The sequence below is a fragment of the Octodon degus genome, unplaced genomic scaffold, assembly GCF_000260255.1.
Source record: "Octodon degus isolate 3935 unplaced genomic scaffold, OctDeg1.0 scaffold00038, whole genome shotgun sequence".
Lineage (NCBI taxonomy): Eukaryota > Metazoa > Chordata > Mammalia > Rodentia > Octodontidae > Octodon > Octodon degus.
This window is the reverse complement of record NW_004524614.1, coordinates 5,453,970-5,471,689: the sequence shown is the minus strand read 5'-3', so window position 1 is coordinate 5,471,689 and position 17,720 is coordinate 5,453,970. Positions and strand designations below refer to the sequence as shown.

The 17,720-nt window shown below is 45.3% G+C and overlaps 1 protein-coding gene across 2 annotated transcripts in view; it reads left to right on the top strand.

Moving 5' to 3' along the window:
* Flt1 (fms related tyrosine kinase 1) overlaps window positions 1-17,720 on the top strand; it is a 199,401-nt gene that overhangs the window by 149,643 nt on the left and 32,038 nt on the right. For both annotated transcript variants that reach the window (XM_023715112.1, XM_023715111.1), the window contains 8 exons: window positions 534-638; window positions 4,392-4,505; window positions 6,433-6,521; window positions 9,502-9,658; window positions 10,104-10,201; window positions 11,360-11,482; window positions 13,120-13,231; window positions 14,633-14,732. In XM_023715112.1, coding sequence (XP_023570880.1) covers window positions 534-638; window positions 4,392-4,505; window positions 6,433-6,521; window positions 9,502-9,658; window positions 10,104-10,201; window positions 11,360-11,482; window positions 13,120-13,231; window positions 14,633-14,732 — 898 coding nt within the window. The remainder of the gene's footprint in view (window positions 1-533; window positions 639-4,391; window positions 4,506-6,432; window positions 6,522-9,501; window positions 9,659-10,103; window positions 10,202-11,359; window positions 11,483-13,119; window positions 13,232-14,632; window positions 14,733-17,720) is intronic.

Sequence of the window (17,720 nt, the reverse complement as noted above, 5' to 3'; positions counted from 1 at the left end):
TATGTTGAGCTGTAGGGGACTCAGGTCAACAATTTCTGACATTGCCAGTCAAGTGGAAGACCCAATACTATTATGGACTACTGGACTCTTTTAAAATATTTTGCTGAGTTAACACACTTATAATATTCAAATGACAGAACTAAACAAAAAAGGGGATACAGATGAATGTCCATTTTGTATCTGTGTATTCAAAATGGTTAAGATAGATAGATAGTTACATTCTCTTAATGAATAAAGGGATTTGTTCTAATAGTGTTTTTTTTCTAATAGTGTTTGTAAATAGGATATCATGTTTGCACCTTGTATAGCAAATAACTACTAGGAAGAGAGTACGCAATGTGTTAATTATTGAAACTGTCCTACCAATTTGATTTGAAACTGTCTCATTGCTATTTGTTTCTCAATAAAATTATGGGGAAAAAAAGCTACGTGCCTCATACAACATGTAGGAAAAAGCATTTCCCTCCTGAAAAAAAGATTTAAACCTAGCCTACTGGTTTGACAAAGAAATCAATGTCTTCTTTTCATTGCAGGCAAATCACTGGGAAGAGGAGCTTTTGGGAAAGTGGTTCAAGCATCAGCGTTTGGCATTAAGAAGTCACCCACTTGCCGGACTGTGGCTGTGAAAATGCTCAAAGGTCTGTATGCCAGTTTGGCTGTCAGCTGACTTGTCACTTTCATGAAGCCCCTGAATGTGGGTGCAAGTTGAAGACAGCCTAGCAACAGGCAGGAGCTGCTTCTGCTGCGGCCACATCAGTCCTTCACTGCCACCAGTCCCACTGCTCTAGAGCTTGTGGACTGAGCTCACACTCGCTCCAAGTGACCTTGTTCCTGGAGCACAATCTAGCCTGCCCATGAGAAAATAATCTCTGTCACCACACGGTTGCTGTCTTCTCACCTCTCAGACAAGACTACCAGGGACATGCGGCCACTGTCACGTACGTCCAAAGTGCTGACCAGAGCCACTGTAGTAGTGTAACAGAAACAGAGCTGCACACCACAAGACAACAGCACTAGCCTGAGTTCACCCCAACCCGAAAGACAGAACTCTCTTGGTCAGAATTTTCAACTGTTTCATGCCCTAACTGGAAAACGTTTCCTTTTAAGAAAGTAAAATATTGAATTGTATCTTTCTAGTATTAAAGGACAATACAGCTGTAAAACACTGAGAGGAAGAGTCAAATCACACTCTGATTTATAATCACGACTGTAAAACAGATTGGAAAGGAAATTGAGTGAAAAGCAATACACTCACCGTCTCAAGTATCTCAGAGAGTCATAATACTTAAAGTATAGAAACATAGCCCCACGTGGGGCCCAGGCCTATAACCCTATTACTTTGGGAGAATGAGTCAGAAGAACCACAAGTTAGAGTCCAGTTTGGGAAACAGTGATTTAGAATTTAGAAACCCTGTCTCAAGGTTTTTTTACAAGAGTGGGGACATGGCTAGAATATAACTTGGTACAAAGACCCCGGGTTTAATCTCTGGTACCATAAAAATAGTAACAAGAAGAATAAAATGAAATACTTCATTTCCCAATTTGTGATGGAGTTGTGCTGCTTCAGTTTGCTTTAAGATTCCAAAACCAGAAAGAAACAGCAGTGAAAAGCACAGTTGGTAGCTTTCCAAGGTCCCGAAGATGGTGTGTGTCCAGGCAATCAGGTATCAGGGAGAGCCCTGTGTGAGGGCTGCTCAGGCTTTCTCCTCAGCACCCCACACCACTGCATGCCACCTCAGAAGGCTGCCCTCATCAGGGACCTGACCAATGTTCCCAAAACTAAGACAGGAGGAGAAATTCTGCTGTTCTACAGAACAGTAGGGTGTCCACCGTCTATGACAATTTTTCATATATTTTATAAAAAACGAAAGAGAGGAAATTAAATGTTCCCAGCACAAAGAAATGCTGGAGGACGGGGAAATGCTAGGTGCCCTGATCGACCATTGCGCATTGCAGACAGGTACTGAATCACCACTGTACTCAGGAATGTGTGCCATCATCATGTGCCAAAACACAAGCGCGTAACCATAAACCTGACAGCACTGCTCTAAAGGCAGCCTGGGAAGCTGTGTAGCCCCTGTTAGGACTTTTATTGGGAGTGGGCTACTCAGGTGATGGTAAGCATTTCTGTAAGAATCCTGACATGGCAGTATGCTACTCCCGCCCCTGATCCTAAAGAGAAACGGCATCAACACATTTTTTTTTGTGAGAAAGAAGCAGACCAGGTATTCTATTAGTATGGCCCACACAAAACTGCAGCTTTACAGTTTTTTCTCCATAGCCTCCGTGAGGTAGATATTATCTCCAAACAAGGCCCAGAGAGGCTCAACAGCCTATAAAGCTGCAGAGCCGCTCAGTGCAAAAACAGTATAGGTGTGTGTCTGAGCCTTCCAGCTCCAAGTGATTTGTTCTTTCCTTCAAGCCACAGTGGCAGAGAGAGGGGCTGCAGAGACCTGGTGCCCCTGAATTGGTCCTTGTTCCCACTCCTGAACATGATGGTGGCCAGCTTCACGGGAACAGTTCAGAACCCTTCCCAGACATAAGCTAAATGGAAAGTGGGACAATCTACTTTATCAGCTGGCCCCAATTCTGCACTTGCTGCCACGGTCCACGTCCTGAAGGCCAGGTTGTCCATGCTATCCTGTGCCCCATGTATCACCAACGCCCCTGCCTAGAAAGGAAGCAATGTGAGCCACAGGAACTGGGTTTTTTCTGTGTTAAAGGGTGAGTTTGAAGGGAGCAAACGTCTTTGGGAAAGGACCAGAAGATTTTTTCTATGCAATACAGAAATGATATGGAAATCATGTGTGCAATACCTTTGTAAGTACATTTTTAAACCATGAGCATTGGTTGAAAAAGGTTGGCAAATCACCCACTCTCACAAACTTCCTAAACAACTACTGTCATTCAGCATTCTTGCCAAATGGTTAGCCATATGTTTTAGGGAGAAAGAGAAAAGGCAGAGTGTCACACAAAGTCAAAAGCTCTTTCAAAGTACCTCGGAGTAAAATCTCAACCTTTTCAGACCTTACACCCATAGGTGAAATGAGAAGTGTAACCATGTTGCTTATTTACCCAAAAATGTCTGTTGAGCATCTAGTGGAAGCCAACCTCTTCCTTACTGGGAAGCTTCTGAAGTTTATCTAGTTATTATTAAAAAATGTTTTGTGCTTATGAAATGCCATGCTGATGTCTTAATATGGTTAAATGTGCACACATTTAACCCACTTTCAGGGCCTGGCCCTACAGAAGTACTTATGTAAGTGTACCAGGATGCCACACAGGCTTTCTACCACAGCATTACTTATCACGGCAAAAAAAAAAAAAAAAAAAAACTGTAGACAGTCTAAATATCAGAAACATTATTAATAAAGTAATAGAAACAATTTGATGTATTAAAAGGTGGAAAAAAGTTTTTTATATGCATACAAATGATTCCATTTATGTAGACCCTCAAAATATGACCTTTGGCATATTTACAAGTGCATAAAAAGGGGTCACTTTTAGGTAGGTAAGTGGGATGGAATGACTTGATATTTTTACTTTGATCCTTTTACTCTAAATCTTTTTTGTTTTGTCTGTGTTTTGGTGCTGGGCATTGAACCCAGGACCTTGTGCATACTAAAAACACATTCTGTCATGAAGCTATCTCCCTGCCCTCTTCATTACTTTTTATTTCAACTCACATTGTTGAACTATATGCAACCTGATTTGGCTTTTATATTTCTAAAGATAAATGTCATTTTTAAATTCCTTAGAAAGTAACCAATAAGAACAAACAGGACAAACTGAATTTAGATTTCAGACTTTGCTAATCCTTGGACAGATATTGCACACTGGTGAGAACAAGTTGAAGTAAGGTGACTTCATAATCCAAGATAACCCTGTGACTCAGGAATGGAAGGGTGTGTAGAGAAAATAACATGCTGCACAGGTGATTACAGAAATAGCCACGCAGCCCTTGCAGGCCCCTTTTGCTCCTTCTCTGACTCCTTAAGCAGGGAGAAAGAAGGAGGGGAAGTGTGCGTGTATGCCCTGCTTGGAGAGTTCTTGCTGCACCTGCTTGTGCTAGAATGGAAGCCTTTAGAAGGCGCTGTCACTAGGTACCCAGCTCTGAGTCAGCACATTGCTAAACAAAATAAGGTCCACCAAGAGGAAATGTTCAGTGACTAACACCATCAGCACACTGAGCCTCCCTGTAATGAAAAGGATGTTAGCTTGGGAGTGTAGGAGTAATGAAAACAGTCTGGAGACTTGGCCTTTTCTGCAGAATACAAGGAAGTTAATGAAGCAATGGGTTCAGCACTGACAAACAAGGAGGGCAGAGCGCTGCCTTCTGTGGAGGGCGCTCATTGTCCTGTCACCCTGACCTTCCCTTGCTTCTCACACAGAGGGGGCCACAGCCAATGAGTACAAAGCTCTGATGACTGAGCTCAAGATCTTGACCCACATTGGACACCATCTGAATGTGGTTAATCTGCTGGGAGCCTGCACCAAGCAAGGAGGTAAAGGAGAAGGGGAGAGCCTGCTCCATCTCCACACGCCTGCTGAGGGACGAGCACTCTGATAGCTGGCTCTTTCTCTCCACCCCTGTTCTTCCTCACCCCTGAGGAAATAGGATCTCCGTAGCTCCAGAAACATGGGCCGACACAACCACCTTGGGAATACCCTCCCAGTAGGTTCACGATTCAGAAGAGACTGGCTCCCTTGTAGATTTCCTTTCAGTTGGAGGGCATTTTTCTCTCATGATGAATTTAAGGCAGAGTGACTAAAAGGGTGAAAGGTTGCACAATTCCTTGACTTTGTACATATGAGTCAGTACAGGTGGAATCCTAGGAGGAGGTAAGATAGGGAACAAGGGCCCTTGCCCTCACACCCTCAGTGCAGACAGGATCAAGAACAGGCCTGTGCCTCAGGACTGTGGCTCCAGCTTTTCTTCAAACCTTTCTTTCGTCTTCTACAGAAAGGTTAGTGCGCTTGCTGCAGGAGACAAAAAAAAAAAAAAAAAAAGTGCGAAGGGACTGTGCTTACAAATATCTCTCCAGGCTCCCAACAAAAAAAAGTAAGGATCAGGGGCATTAAAAGACCTACCTGCTAGGAATAGTAGGTTAAAAAGTAATTAAGGGTTAGAGAGGCCAGAAATGCAGTGAGAAGAATGAAGACAGAGCCCTATGCTCCTCCATTATCCTTTGACAAGCCTGTCTAAAGTTCTTGCTGCTGCAGACTCATCGTGTCTGCCACAGTGCTGCACCTGTAGAACCAAGTAAGGCTAAAGAGCACCCACTTCTAGGTGGGCGTCAGGATGGAAGCCCTTCCTGGGCGAGGAGGACTGCTGGACTCTGGGCAGATGCAGAGTCTGAACCTCTCTCCTAGAGGCATGCAAAAACTCCGGAAGCCACTTGTGTTCTGAAACCCCGAGGGTAGAGAAGTTTACCTACAAATATTTAAAATCCAGCAAAGCCCTGGTAGCAACAGAAATCTGCTCTACGGAGAAGAGCTCCCACCACTGTAAGCCTGGAACAGGCAGGCACGGAGGCATGGGGGCGGGCTCCCAGCACGCTGCCTGCTGGACCAACCCCGGGTCATTTCCACCGCTTCTGTTCCCTGGAGCGTCTGGAGCACAGAGAGGCCATTAGGATACTTCCTGGACCCACAGTGCAGGTGGACTTGGTTTCAGCAGCTGGCTTCCATTAGAACAGGGGTGGCAAATGACTACTAGCTTGTTGGCTGAGAATGCTTTGTCTTTTTTAAATAATTGGGACAACAAATAAAAAATGAAAATTTTGGTGTTTCCATAATTTTGTTGGTGCGTAGTCATATTCTTCAGCTGTATTGACAAGGTCCATTTCAATAGTATAAGGGTGGAATTGAATATCTGACTGGTCTGCAAACCCTGGAATATTTACTACATTATTCTTTACAAACGTTTACTGTAAAGCAAAGCTTTGCTCCCTCTCACAAGCCCCTCGGAAAGCTGTAGACACTCCAGGCAGCCTTGCTTCTGGGGAGGCAGGCTGGGTAACTGGTTTCCACCTCAGAGGCAGAAAGAAACTGCTTAGTAATTTTAGGGCAGTGTGATGACAGTAACCAGAGGCCTCTCACCTGGGGGGCAGGGGGCGGGGTGGTGGGCTGCCCAGTGGGGCAGAAGATCTGGCTGGCTTTTATTTGTCTCCTCCTGAAAGGTATTTCTTTGCTGATTCTTCTGCCCTCCCCCACCTATCTTCATTTTCTATCTCTATTGTATTTATGAAGCTCCTTCTCAAACTAAAATGAAAAAAAAATCACTAGATTCACAGTCTCTCATCCCTGGGTTGACTCCTAGGCTCTCGAAATAGGAAGACAACTCGGTCTGGGGTTTCTCAGGCCAGCTGAAGGCTGGCAAGTGGCTGGGTAACTTGGCATGGCTGAGTATGTGCTATGTTTTGCCTGTAGGGCCTCTGATGGTGATTGTTGAATACTGCAAATATGGGAATCTATCCAACTACCTTAAGAGCAAACGTGACTTATTCTTTCTCAATAAGGTAAGGATTTTAAAGGTGGGGTTGATAAATTCTTTTTTGTTTTGTTTTGACAGCAGTGAGTTGCCAATCAGGCTATGGCAGTGTAAAACAAGAGAAACCTATCTTATTCACAGTTCTTGGTTAGACTTAAAACTCAATTTCTGTTCTTTTTTGTCTGTATTTTCCTTCCATGGTACTTTGTCATGCTTTTCTGAGGATAGCTCAAAGACCTCTTTAATCCCAGTGTATGCACTGATAACTGAGTGCATATTATTAATCATATATTATTAATCACCTATCTAAGCAACTATCAACACTAGGGAGGCTGAAAACAGGAAAATCAGTATGAGTCCAATCTACATAGTGAGACCCTGGAGACCCTATCTTAAATTCAGAAAAAAAATAAGCAGCTATCAAATCTCTCCCTCTCTGTCTCTCTCTTTCTCTCTGAGTCACTTGTTTCATGAAAGAAGATGTTACCAAATACAGTTGTCTTCATTTATTAGAGAAATTAAGGAAACAGAAACTGAGTGATTTGTTTGTACAGTCACCAGTGCTGGGTCCAGAGCTGGAAGCGATTTTGTTCACTTCCTATTGGCCTTTCTCCCACTCCACACCCTCCATACCTGTATCATCCTTAAGTGACTCTGAATTAGTCTCATCTACTATATAAAAGCTATGTCTTAAAAGAAACACCTCAGAGGTTGGGGATGCAGCTTATTGGTACAACACTTGCTTAGCATGTGAAAGCCCTCAATTTTATTCCTAGCACCAGCAAAAACAAAACCAAAAACACCTATGTCCAAGATCTGAGGGCCAACAATTAATACTTTGTAATGTGACATGTGGCACAAAAGCTGCATTCTTCTCTGAGGAGAAATCTAGGAGGCAGTTATTTAACATTATTCGCAAGTAATTAGCAATAATAGTGATGAAAATGTGTAAGGCAGAGGTTTAACATTCAGACTTCAGAAGCAGATTTCCTTGATTTAAATCCCGTGTCTTCTATGAAATCTGGCATTTTGGGTCAAGTTAATCTCTAGGTCTTAGCTATTTCAAGTATTAAACAGAGCTAATAGAGCCCAGGTGATAGAATTGTGGGAAGGTTCAAAATCTCTTAATTAAACACTCAGTGAATGTAACCATCATCATCACTGAAGACCAGTGAGACAGAAAGATTGGGTGGGACTGAGGTTGAAGCTAAGTGGTAGTGAGCTTCCCTGTGAGTGCGAGGCTTTGGGTTGGACTCCAGTACTACTGGGGTGAAAAAAAAGGACAAGATTGGTCGACTCCAACTTCATGCCACTGCTCTATATAGTGGGAGAAATTTCAGACATCAAAGCATGATGCCCATCTCTGTCACACTGGCAAAATTCTTTGTGCACAAACAAGAACTACTGGACATAGGCAGGTGTAGTGACACATGCCTGTGGGCTCACCGAGTTGCAAGACTGAGACGGATATATTTTTTGAGTCCAGGAGATCAAGGTGAGTCTGGGCAACATAGTGAAACCTGTCTCCAAGACAAAACAAACAAACAAAAAGAGCTACTTGGGGCCGGGGAGATGGCTCAGTAGAATAAGCACTTGCCTGGCAAGCGCAAGGGCCTGAGTTCAACCCCCAGTTCCACCAAAAAAAAAAGTGCCACTGGACAGATGACCCTTTGTCATAATCCCTCAAGTTTCATTTACCTGGATACACCAGTATCTGAGTTGAACAGACTGGCAATGTGAATGCAAGAAGATATTTAGGAAGAGCTAAGGCCACAGAACACCCCGGGGACCCTGCAGGATGGAGTTTCAGGTGGTGGTTATTATGCACTCTGAGGCCTGCCTGCCTCCTGCCACACAAGGTCTCTTTCTGGGGCAGGAACATTGCCCCCCTCTGTCCTCCCTGGGTTTGTTAGAGCTGTCTCCTAAGGCTTCCACTCTACCCTCTGCTTGCTCCTACTGTGCCCTCTGGTGGAGGGATCACTTCTGCTTTGTGATATTTCTAGAAAAACCAAGAGAAGATGTGGAGGGTGATGAAGGTTAACACTGCTGGTGTGCAGGTGGATGGGGGCTCCACCGTGCCCCAGGCCCTGTGTCAGAACTGCCTCTAGAATATTCAAACCTGGGTTTGTGATCTAGTCCTATAGCCACTGCATGTGCTAGGTTTCTAGGCTCTTATTTACCAGGTGAATAACTAAACGCATCAAAAATCTTTTCTTATTCTACATAAATAGCCAAAGCATATCTCTTTCTCTGTGAGTTGTAAAATAGGATAGACCTTTTTGGATAAAGAAAATAAAGTGATTTGTTTGCAATCACTCCATTAATAGAAGACCCAGGATATGTATCAGAAGAGGCTGCCCAATTCAGGATAGAAAGCCTTGTCTACTCTTGTTAGGATCAACTTCTATCAATTTTGATTGGAATAGAAAAGAAATTTCCTGTTCCCTCCTTCTCCAAAGAGACTGGAGAAATCAGTAAAGTACCCTTGTCTTGGAACCTCTCCAGGGGCCACAAGTGAAGCCCCAGTTGTACTTGCCATCTTTTCATAGCATCTGAATGAGGACATGAAGATTAAAGATTCATGTCATCTTTCACAAGGTAGCAGATGTGATGGAGAAGTACTTAAGAACACAAATTTAGGGGTTGATCAAATCTGGGCTCAAGCTTTGCCCTTCCTCTCTGCATGTGACTTTGGCTACTTAAATTCTCTCTTGGAACCCTTTTGTCCATATTTAAGACCCACTTCATAGAATTGCTGGGAAGATCATAGTGTAAGTGTTTGGTGCCTACCACTATTGTCCATCTTCTGTCTGGCTAAGATGACATATAGAATTCCAGACAAGAGCAGCGTAGTCTCCCCCTCCCAAGAAGTAGCACCTTGCTGCTGATTCAGTCTCTACTTTGTGTAATGACATCCTCAGAGTCAGATGGGTGCCTGCTCAGCGACCGGTGTCTCCATTTCCCTGCCAGTCCTCCTTTCATCCTTGTCCTTCTTGGTCTCTTCCAAGGATGCAGCACTACACACGGAGCCTAAGAAAGAAACTCCCGAGCCAGGCTTGGAACCGGATGAGAAACCGAGGCTAGACAGTGTTACCAGCAGTGAGAGCTTCGCAAGCTCTGGGTTTCAGGAAGATAAAAGCCTGAGTGATGTGGAGGAAGAGGAGGGTAGGTATTAATTCCTTCCTGTCCTACAGTCTGGGATATTTTTATAGCACGCCGTGCATCACAGACATTTTTTTCTTATTTATCACCCTAATAAACATCCGTGGGAGACTCGAAGAATAATGTCCTGAGGAGATAAGATTTGAATTAAGATTATTTACAGAGTTACTAATTTTGACAAGGAACTTTGGATTATCTCCCCTTGGGCCTTGTTGTCCTAAATGTACACACACACACACACACACACACACACACACCCATACACCCATGCTTAGATCCAATGGGCTGCTCTCTCTGCTGTTCCTTTTGAAACTCCAGTTGCTCTTGCAGCTGAATTCTGATCCATTTGTTGGTTTGTTTTATATTTTGCTAACATTGTTCCAATAAACTGGGATTTGGTGGAATAACAAGAGCCATTACAAACAGCTCCAACTCTAATGCTTTGCAGATTCGGATGATTTCTACAAGCAGCCCATCACCATGGAAGATCTAATTTCTTACAGTTTTCAAGTGGCCCGAGGCATGGAGTTTTTGTCTTCCAGAAAGGTCAGCTTATCTCTTTATTATTTTTCTTCTTTTAAAAAAAATATCGGGGATAAGGAGAAATTTTTTTTAAAAAATTGTTTGACTTTTTTTCAACATTTATTTTAAACTGACATAGTAAAATAAAATTTGTACATGTTATAGAGTATGTTCTTATACATATGTAATTGCATAACATTGAAATGAGGGGCCAGGGGTTCAATCCCCAGCCTGCTGTGCTGGCCCCACCCCTGGGGCATGCTGAGACTGTGAATGAGACTGGGTGTGGTGGCATGCACCTGTAATCCTAGGGCTTGAGAGGCTGAAAACAGTAGGATCACTAAGAGTCCGATCTGTGTAGTGAGACCCTATAGACCCTATACTAAATACATTTTTTTAAAAAAGAAATGAGGTAATACATTTTAATTTTCCCAAATGTTTATCATTTTTTTAAGGTAAAAACTTCCAGAGTCCTTTCCTCTGCTGTTTGTGCTCTTTGCCATGCCCAGACCTACTCTTCTGTATAGTAGTTGGATGTACCCATGTTTTTAAATGTAGAATAAAACAGGTACCTTCAATTGCCCAAGTGTGAAGAGCTTTGAGAACAATGAGCCCAGGGTACTAGATGAGAGGGCTTCATTCTAGGTGAGAATCTCACTAGGACCAGACTGATCTGGAAACCATTCTCCACTATGCCCTCTGGTGTGTGTTAAAGCTATGCAGAATGTTAGTGTACAGGACTTTATAGGAGACCTGTTAGTACCTTCCTGTGGGACCCTCCCACAAACCCCCTGCTGGCTGGCAATCTGATATGTGCCCCTCAGGACATCATGGGGAGGTTTTGCTCAATGCTGAAACTTAAGGTTGTCAATTTGGTTGACCAGGATGCCATCGGCAGAGCAATAGCCAGTGGATTCAGAGCATTTCTTAACTTTGGGACCTCAAGGTACCCATATTTGTAAAGAAGTGCTTCGTGTTTATGGTAACTTCATGCACAATGGGAGTCACTTCCTTCACTGCATGTGAAATAGATCCTCAAATTAAGAAGAACATCACCAAGCAGGCACAGAAATCAGTTGGTTCAGGGGGCTCCGTGGCACAATGGATACTGCATTGGACTTCTAGAAATTGGTCGGTTTAATTAAGGAAGGGTGTTGATTATGGAAGTGTGTTTCATTATAGTGCATTCATCGAGACCTGGCAGCACGAAACATCCTTTTATCTGAGAACAATGTGGTGAAGATATGTGATTTTGGCCTAGCCCGGGATATTTATAAAAACCCCGATTATGTGAGAAAAGGAGATGTAAGTGACCTTGATATTATTTGACTCACTCATAGCCTATCATTTTAAACCACAGCCAAAACCTTTGGTAAATATTTACCCTCTGTCGGCAGTAGTCCCTGAAAACGGTGACCTGACAAGTGATCTGGACAAGCCTCTAGGGGAGGACCCTGTGAGGCTCAGAAAGGACATCGCCTTCTGGTTGTTTTCCTCTAAGCCCGCAGCCTGAGAGCCATCCCTCAGGCTTGAGTGGCTGTGACTTGCTAGCCTGAGATTATTTGGTGGGACCTGGTGAGACCAAATCACCCCTGCCTTGGACTCCCATTGTACCACAGAAATGAACACCCTGGACTCTGTCCCTCAGTCCCAGATGATTGATCAAGCAGGTGCTTGCACCTCCGGAAAGGGTGGGGAAGGAAGGACACTATCTTGCTGAGGAGGCACCTGTTTACCTCTGTGTGTGCCTTCCTGGGCTAACATCTCCCTGCTGGCTCATGCTGGCCTCTCTTCCCCAGTTTGTTTTTGAACACAGTGTTATTTGTCCCTTAGGGGGTGACTTCCTATGTCCTTCTTCTCTGGCCTCTCCCTGAAGCATCCATTTGTGTCTGGGGTCTGATCATTGTTCCACAGCACTGGTTCTTAAGCTGTTACTGAGCACCACCTAGAAGCCTTGCTCAATTGCAGTCGCTGGCTCACCCTCAGCCTTCCCAATTCAGTAAGTCTTGCCTGAGATCCCAGAGACTGCATTTGGAACAAATTTCTGGGCAATACTGACACAGCTGCTTAGGTCTTACTTTGAGAACCACTGTTTCATAGTCATTTTTCATGAAAGGTAAAAATAGCCCGCAGAACTTTCCCTGGAGCCCTGGTTTGCACTGGTGGCGTCTACCTGTTTCAGTCTGCCCTTCTTCTGTCCATTTGTGTCTCTTTCATCCAGCCTTACACCCTGCTTTTTCTCCTTTTGTGTCTTTGTTATCCCATACTTTCTGCCAGTCCCTATCCCAACTCCCAGGCAAACTCACTGAGAGTCCTGCTCTCTGGAAGAGAAGCACAGTTTGTCTGTAGGCTTGAAATCCAATCCTGTATTCTCTTAAGTACTGTGTACTTAAACATGCTTAAACACTAAATCACCTTGCTCCTTTCCAATGCCTTTGCCTGCCCTATTCAATGCATGGGGTGTGGGTGGGGTTACTGGAGCAGGAACTCAGGGCTTTCGGTGCTAGGCATGCATTCACCCATGCAGTGACACACTCTTCTCCTCACCAGTGACTTAAAATCCTGTCTTCTTTGCATTGGAATGTCTTTCCTAGTTCTCCTGGGGAAAAATCGTGTGAAGTTGCCACCAATTTTCAGGTGTGTCCTAACGCAGGTCACTCCCAAGCCCTAATTCCTGTCATGAATTTAGGTGTTTGAGGGGAAGGTTTCCTTTTAAGCTGTGGAGTTAGGATGTGCTGTGGACGCCAGAGGAGTGTCCTAACCGTGCCCTGCCACCAAAGGGTCAGTGTGGCACACAATGGCCTTCTTTAGCATAATGCTGCCTACCCTAGGAGTTAGGAAAGCACTCTGGGCCGTGTGTCATGTGGCAGTGGCCCATGCACTGGGCCTGGGTGTGCTTTGTTTTCATGTCTTTTGCTCAAGGCATCCTTGCTCTCTTCTAGACTCGACTTCCTCTGAAATGGATGGCTCCTGAATCCATCTTTGACAAAATCTACAGCACCAAGAGTGATGTGTGGTCCTATGGAGTGTTGCTGTGGGAAATCTTCTCCCTAGGTAAATCTGGGGGAGGGACAAGATCAGACAGTACACAGGTACATGCCCGCCCCTGATGTTAGCACAGCGTCAAGTCCTGCACACCAGCCTGAGGTGTGCAGTGAACCCCAAGGACTGCTGGCTGTGCTGCTCCTACCTGCAGCGCTGTCCTCATGGGTTCCTGGGGGACTCACAGCTGTGCCCAGGCAGACTACATCTGCTCACAGACACAGTGACAACGTGAGGCCTCCTGAACATGTATTCCAGCCAAGAGTCTTCAGGGCTTTGCCAAAAATGTGACTTTTACAACAAATAAAAGTCACCTAGTAACATCCATGGTTTCCTGTAATGTGTAAAAATCATTCCCCTGCTTTTGATGACAGGCACCTGCTGCTTCCAGTCTTTGAGAGCAGCTTGGCGGCCACAGTGGCCCTACAATTGTCCTGTGCCAGCATGCACATCTCCCAGCTGTTTCCTACAGCAGCAATCATTAGAAAGTGCAGACAAGCACAAGCGGAGACTAAGTAGTAGGTATGAGCACTAGAACTCCATAGTCTGGGAGGCCTCGCAACCTTCCGGGAAGGGGCACCTCTAAGAGTAAGTAGGGCATCTGAGCCAGTCAGACGGACAAAGGGCAAAGTCTGGGCCCTCTGGCCCCTTTCACCCTGCAGGCTCCTGAATACAGGCAGCCCTCACCCCACACCTTCAACCGTGTCCTGGATGGAGTCAAATTCCCCCTTCCCTTAGGAAATCCTAATTACTAGTCCTCAATGCAAGAACTGAAATCATCCTCACTGAAGTATGAATGATATGCAGTAGCCTAGCCCCAGGCCTTTGGCTTTATTTTATGTTTCATTTTTTTCTTTTTTGCGGTATTAGGGGCTCTAGCTCATGGGCATTCTGCCCCTGGACTACACTGCAAGTCCACCTCCCCTGTTTTACACGTTGAGACAGAATCTCATTAAGTTGACCAGGGTGGACTGATCTCTGGAGCCTCCTCCCTCAGCCTCCTGAGAGTTGGGATTATAACTTGTACCACAAGGACAGTTTCCATCCACTTTTTAAAAACAGATCATTAACCCAAGCAATGGATCTCTGGTGATGGGATTTCTTTAGAGCTCCTTCAAGGGACAGTGTGGGGACCCTTTCGATTGACCCTTTCCCTGCCCAGTCAGATTTAAGAATGGCCTTTGGTCATTCGTGACCCACACCACAGAACCAGCCAGCCTACCACGCACCCCTAGCAAGGACTCACTGAGCTCCTCTGCATGTTGTACCTACTTTGAAGTCCAGTTTGGTCACTGGGGATGTATTATAAAGCAGTGCTTTAAAGGGAGGAAACCAACACTGAACTGTGCCCATGCAGCCTTTGGAACCCTGAAGCCACAACATGCTTGTGTTTTCCCCATACTGTCCCCCCAGGCGGGTCTCCATACCCAGGAGTGCAGATGGATGAGGACTTCTGCAGTCGTCTAAAGGAAGGCATGAGGATGAGAGCCCCCGAGTACGCGACCTCTGAAATGTGAGCCTGTGCTCCTCCCTTCTCACCCTCCAGAGAGCCTCCTGGGGGTGGCTTGCAGCTGTGAGAGCCCCCGTCTTAAAAGATGCAGGCAGAGACTTTTCTCCAGGGCTTCCCCTCTCAGCCCGTTGGGGCCAACTGTGCTGGGAGTGTTTTCCTGAAGGGGGATGTGTTGGCCTTGGTCCACCCCTACCTGTGTCCTCTGCTGATCACTGACATGACTGTTCAAGGCCTCTAGCTGAGAACTGGAGTTAGAAGCTCAGTTTCTAGGTCTAAATCCTGGCATGATGAATAGACCACCCAGGCACTGAATGCAAGACCTTGGCCCCATTCCTCAAGGGGGAGCCTAATGAGCTAAGCCACCCGAACGCCGAGCTCTCTCAGTGCTATGGACCAGTGCTGCGGCCATCCTACCCTGTGTGGACGGCAGGGAAAGAGATGAAGGCAGGGCACAGGGAGACTTCCTGACTCCACAAAAGATTACATGGGCAGTACCTACTAAGAGTCCTTTAGAAATAGGCCCAGCAGATCTCTGGAAATACATGAATCAGAAGACTTCTTCAGGTACCTTCCTGTTGTACCACCCAAGACGCTGGGAAGATGCCAGGCCCTGTGTGAAAGCCTTCTCCATTGTGGAGTTGCACTTGCTCGCCCCTTTGGGCCACTCTCTTTCTGAAGCTTTGTACACATTTTGTGCTTTGAAGCTTGGGCAGGAATGTGATGACACTTGCAGTTCTGTGGAGCTGCTGACAAGGACTTGGGCCTCACTAAGGCGGCACCACCTTTCCTGAACTGGCAGACAGCCCTCCCCATCCCACCCACACAGTGGGGTCCTCTGGAGCCTGGGATGGCCTTTGGGGAAGAGTCAGGGGCAGCAAAGGAAATGTGGGCTTGGCCAAAGGTCACAATCTCTTTCCTTCAGCATCTCAAGACAAAGCTAGGTCAGATCCGGGAGCGTAGCTGGATGAGTAGAACAGAGGATTCAGGCATGAAAGCAGGGCCAAGGGCAGCCTGTGCAGGAGCAGGCAGGGGAGTGTTCTTGTCTGTCTTGCAAGGCATCCTCTTCAGGAAAGCAAAGGGAGGTTGCAGCACGACCTCTTTCAGAGGGCTAGGTAAGCCCCACCTCTCCACTTGGGGTGCATATTGCTACAGGCCTGGGGCTTTTTATGTGCTTAATTCCCTTAACTTGAAGAGAGGACAACGTCAAGAGATTTGGCTTGGAATGAGGTAGCTTTGCACTTTATGATTCTCTCAATGTTGTCCCCCTGTAGTCTCCTATGACAGTCCCAAAATCTTGAGGAGGAGGCAGTACAGAGCAGAGCTATAATCTGAATTGGACAGGTGTTGAAAGTAAGACTTGGAAATGAAGCAATCAGCAGAATAGCAGAAGAGACACAGTTGGAACCCAGACCACAGAGGTTGTTAAGTTAGGATTCTATCCTATGCTGTCCGAAACATGTGTTTTACCAACACCCATATGTCCTTATAATTTTCATATAATCTGAAAATCGTTAATAAGTTGTCAAATACTAACAGTAATGGCAATTGTAACTACTACATATATTTATTAACTAAGTGGTCATTTAGTGCATATCAGCACTGGACATTTTTAAAACACTTTAGTGCATATTAATTTACTTGATACTTGCAACAACACTGTAAAATAGGTGCTGCCATTAGCTCTGGTTTAAAGATAAGAACACTGAGACACTGGACACCCAGTGCCACATTGCTGAGCAGCCCAAGTCCAGAGGCTACACCTTCTCCTACACATCCACAGGGGCATCTACAGTTTTCAGCCAAGTTCTGGCTTAAAACAACTCTAACAGGACAGAGCCACCTGGCTTTGGACTAAAGACTTTCCTGGATTTTTAACAAACCTTCAGGTCATTGCATAAACCTCCCCTGGGTGGCCCCTGAGCCTCACTGGGGGGGTGAATAGACAGAGGTGTGGATCCTCAACTGTGGAAAAGTTTACTTTAGAAATATTGTGTAAGTGTTCTTCCACAGGCCAGGATTCAAGCCTCTAGCCATGGATGCTGGCTCTGAGAGCTGAGGAAGTGATCTTCTTGTTTGTTCACAGTAGGAAGGTCTGAGTGAGGACCAAGTGCAGCTTCTGAGAATGGGGAGGGAGGGCATGACCTGCTCTTGGCCTGAAGTGGTGTGTGCTTGGGAACTTGGGTGCTAGCTTGGCGAGGGAACTCTTTCCATGGGCCCCTCACCCCAGGTTGGGTGTAACTGGTGTTCCTTTACACCAGTTCAGTGGTGAAAACTGTATAATTTTGAGTCAAGTCCTTGGTCCCTTGCCCAGAACCTATTTAATAAGATGCCTTTCAAAAAGTGAAAAAGCACTGTTTGCTAAGATGGTCCTCTTGAGTTGTAGCCCAGAGGAGGGAAATCTAGAAATCAGAAACCACAAATGAAACTAGAAAAAGAGCAGGTAGTTGTAGGTGGTCCCTGTTACTAGCTTCATGAGAGGAACCCAGGAGCGTTCCCCCAAATAGCTGCTTGCTGCTGTTGCCTGTGTGATGCTGCTGCTGGTGGAATGGAGCCTCAGGCCTTTGTCGAGTGGAAGCTGCTCCCTGCTCCCCAGACACAGGCCCCTTTTAGTTCACCAAGTCAAAACTTCCTTGCTCTCTCTATTTATTTTAATGTTTTAAAGTGCTGGGATGGAACCCAGGACCTCGTACTCTACCATTGACCTCAGTTCCAGCTCTTCTGCTACCTGTTTAGATTAGCTAAGTGTGTATTTAACATTCTCCCATCTGTGTCCAGGTACTAGTCTGTTGCTAGACATGAGAGCCTTGGGGACCGAGGCTTGTGTGTACTCTAAGGCAGAAGCAGGCCAGTCTGCCACAGCCAGAGAACCTTGGGTGGAGGCCCCTCAGATTCTTTTTTTTTTTCAAAGTTTTATTGATAAACATATAGCAATGAGACAGTTTCAAATCAAATCAAAAGTACAGTTTCAACAAATAATACACTGCATATATT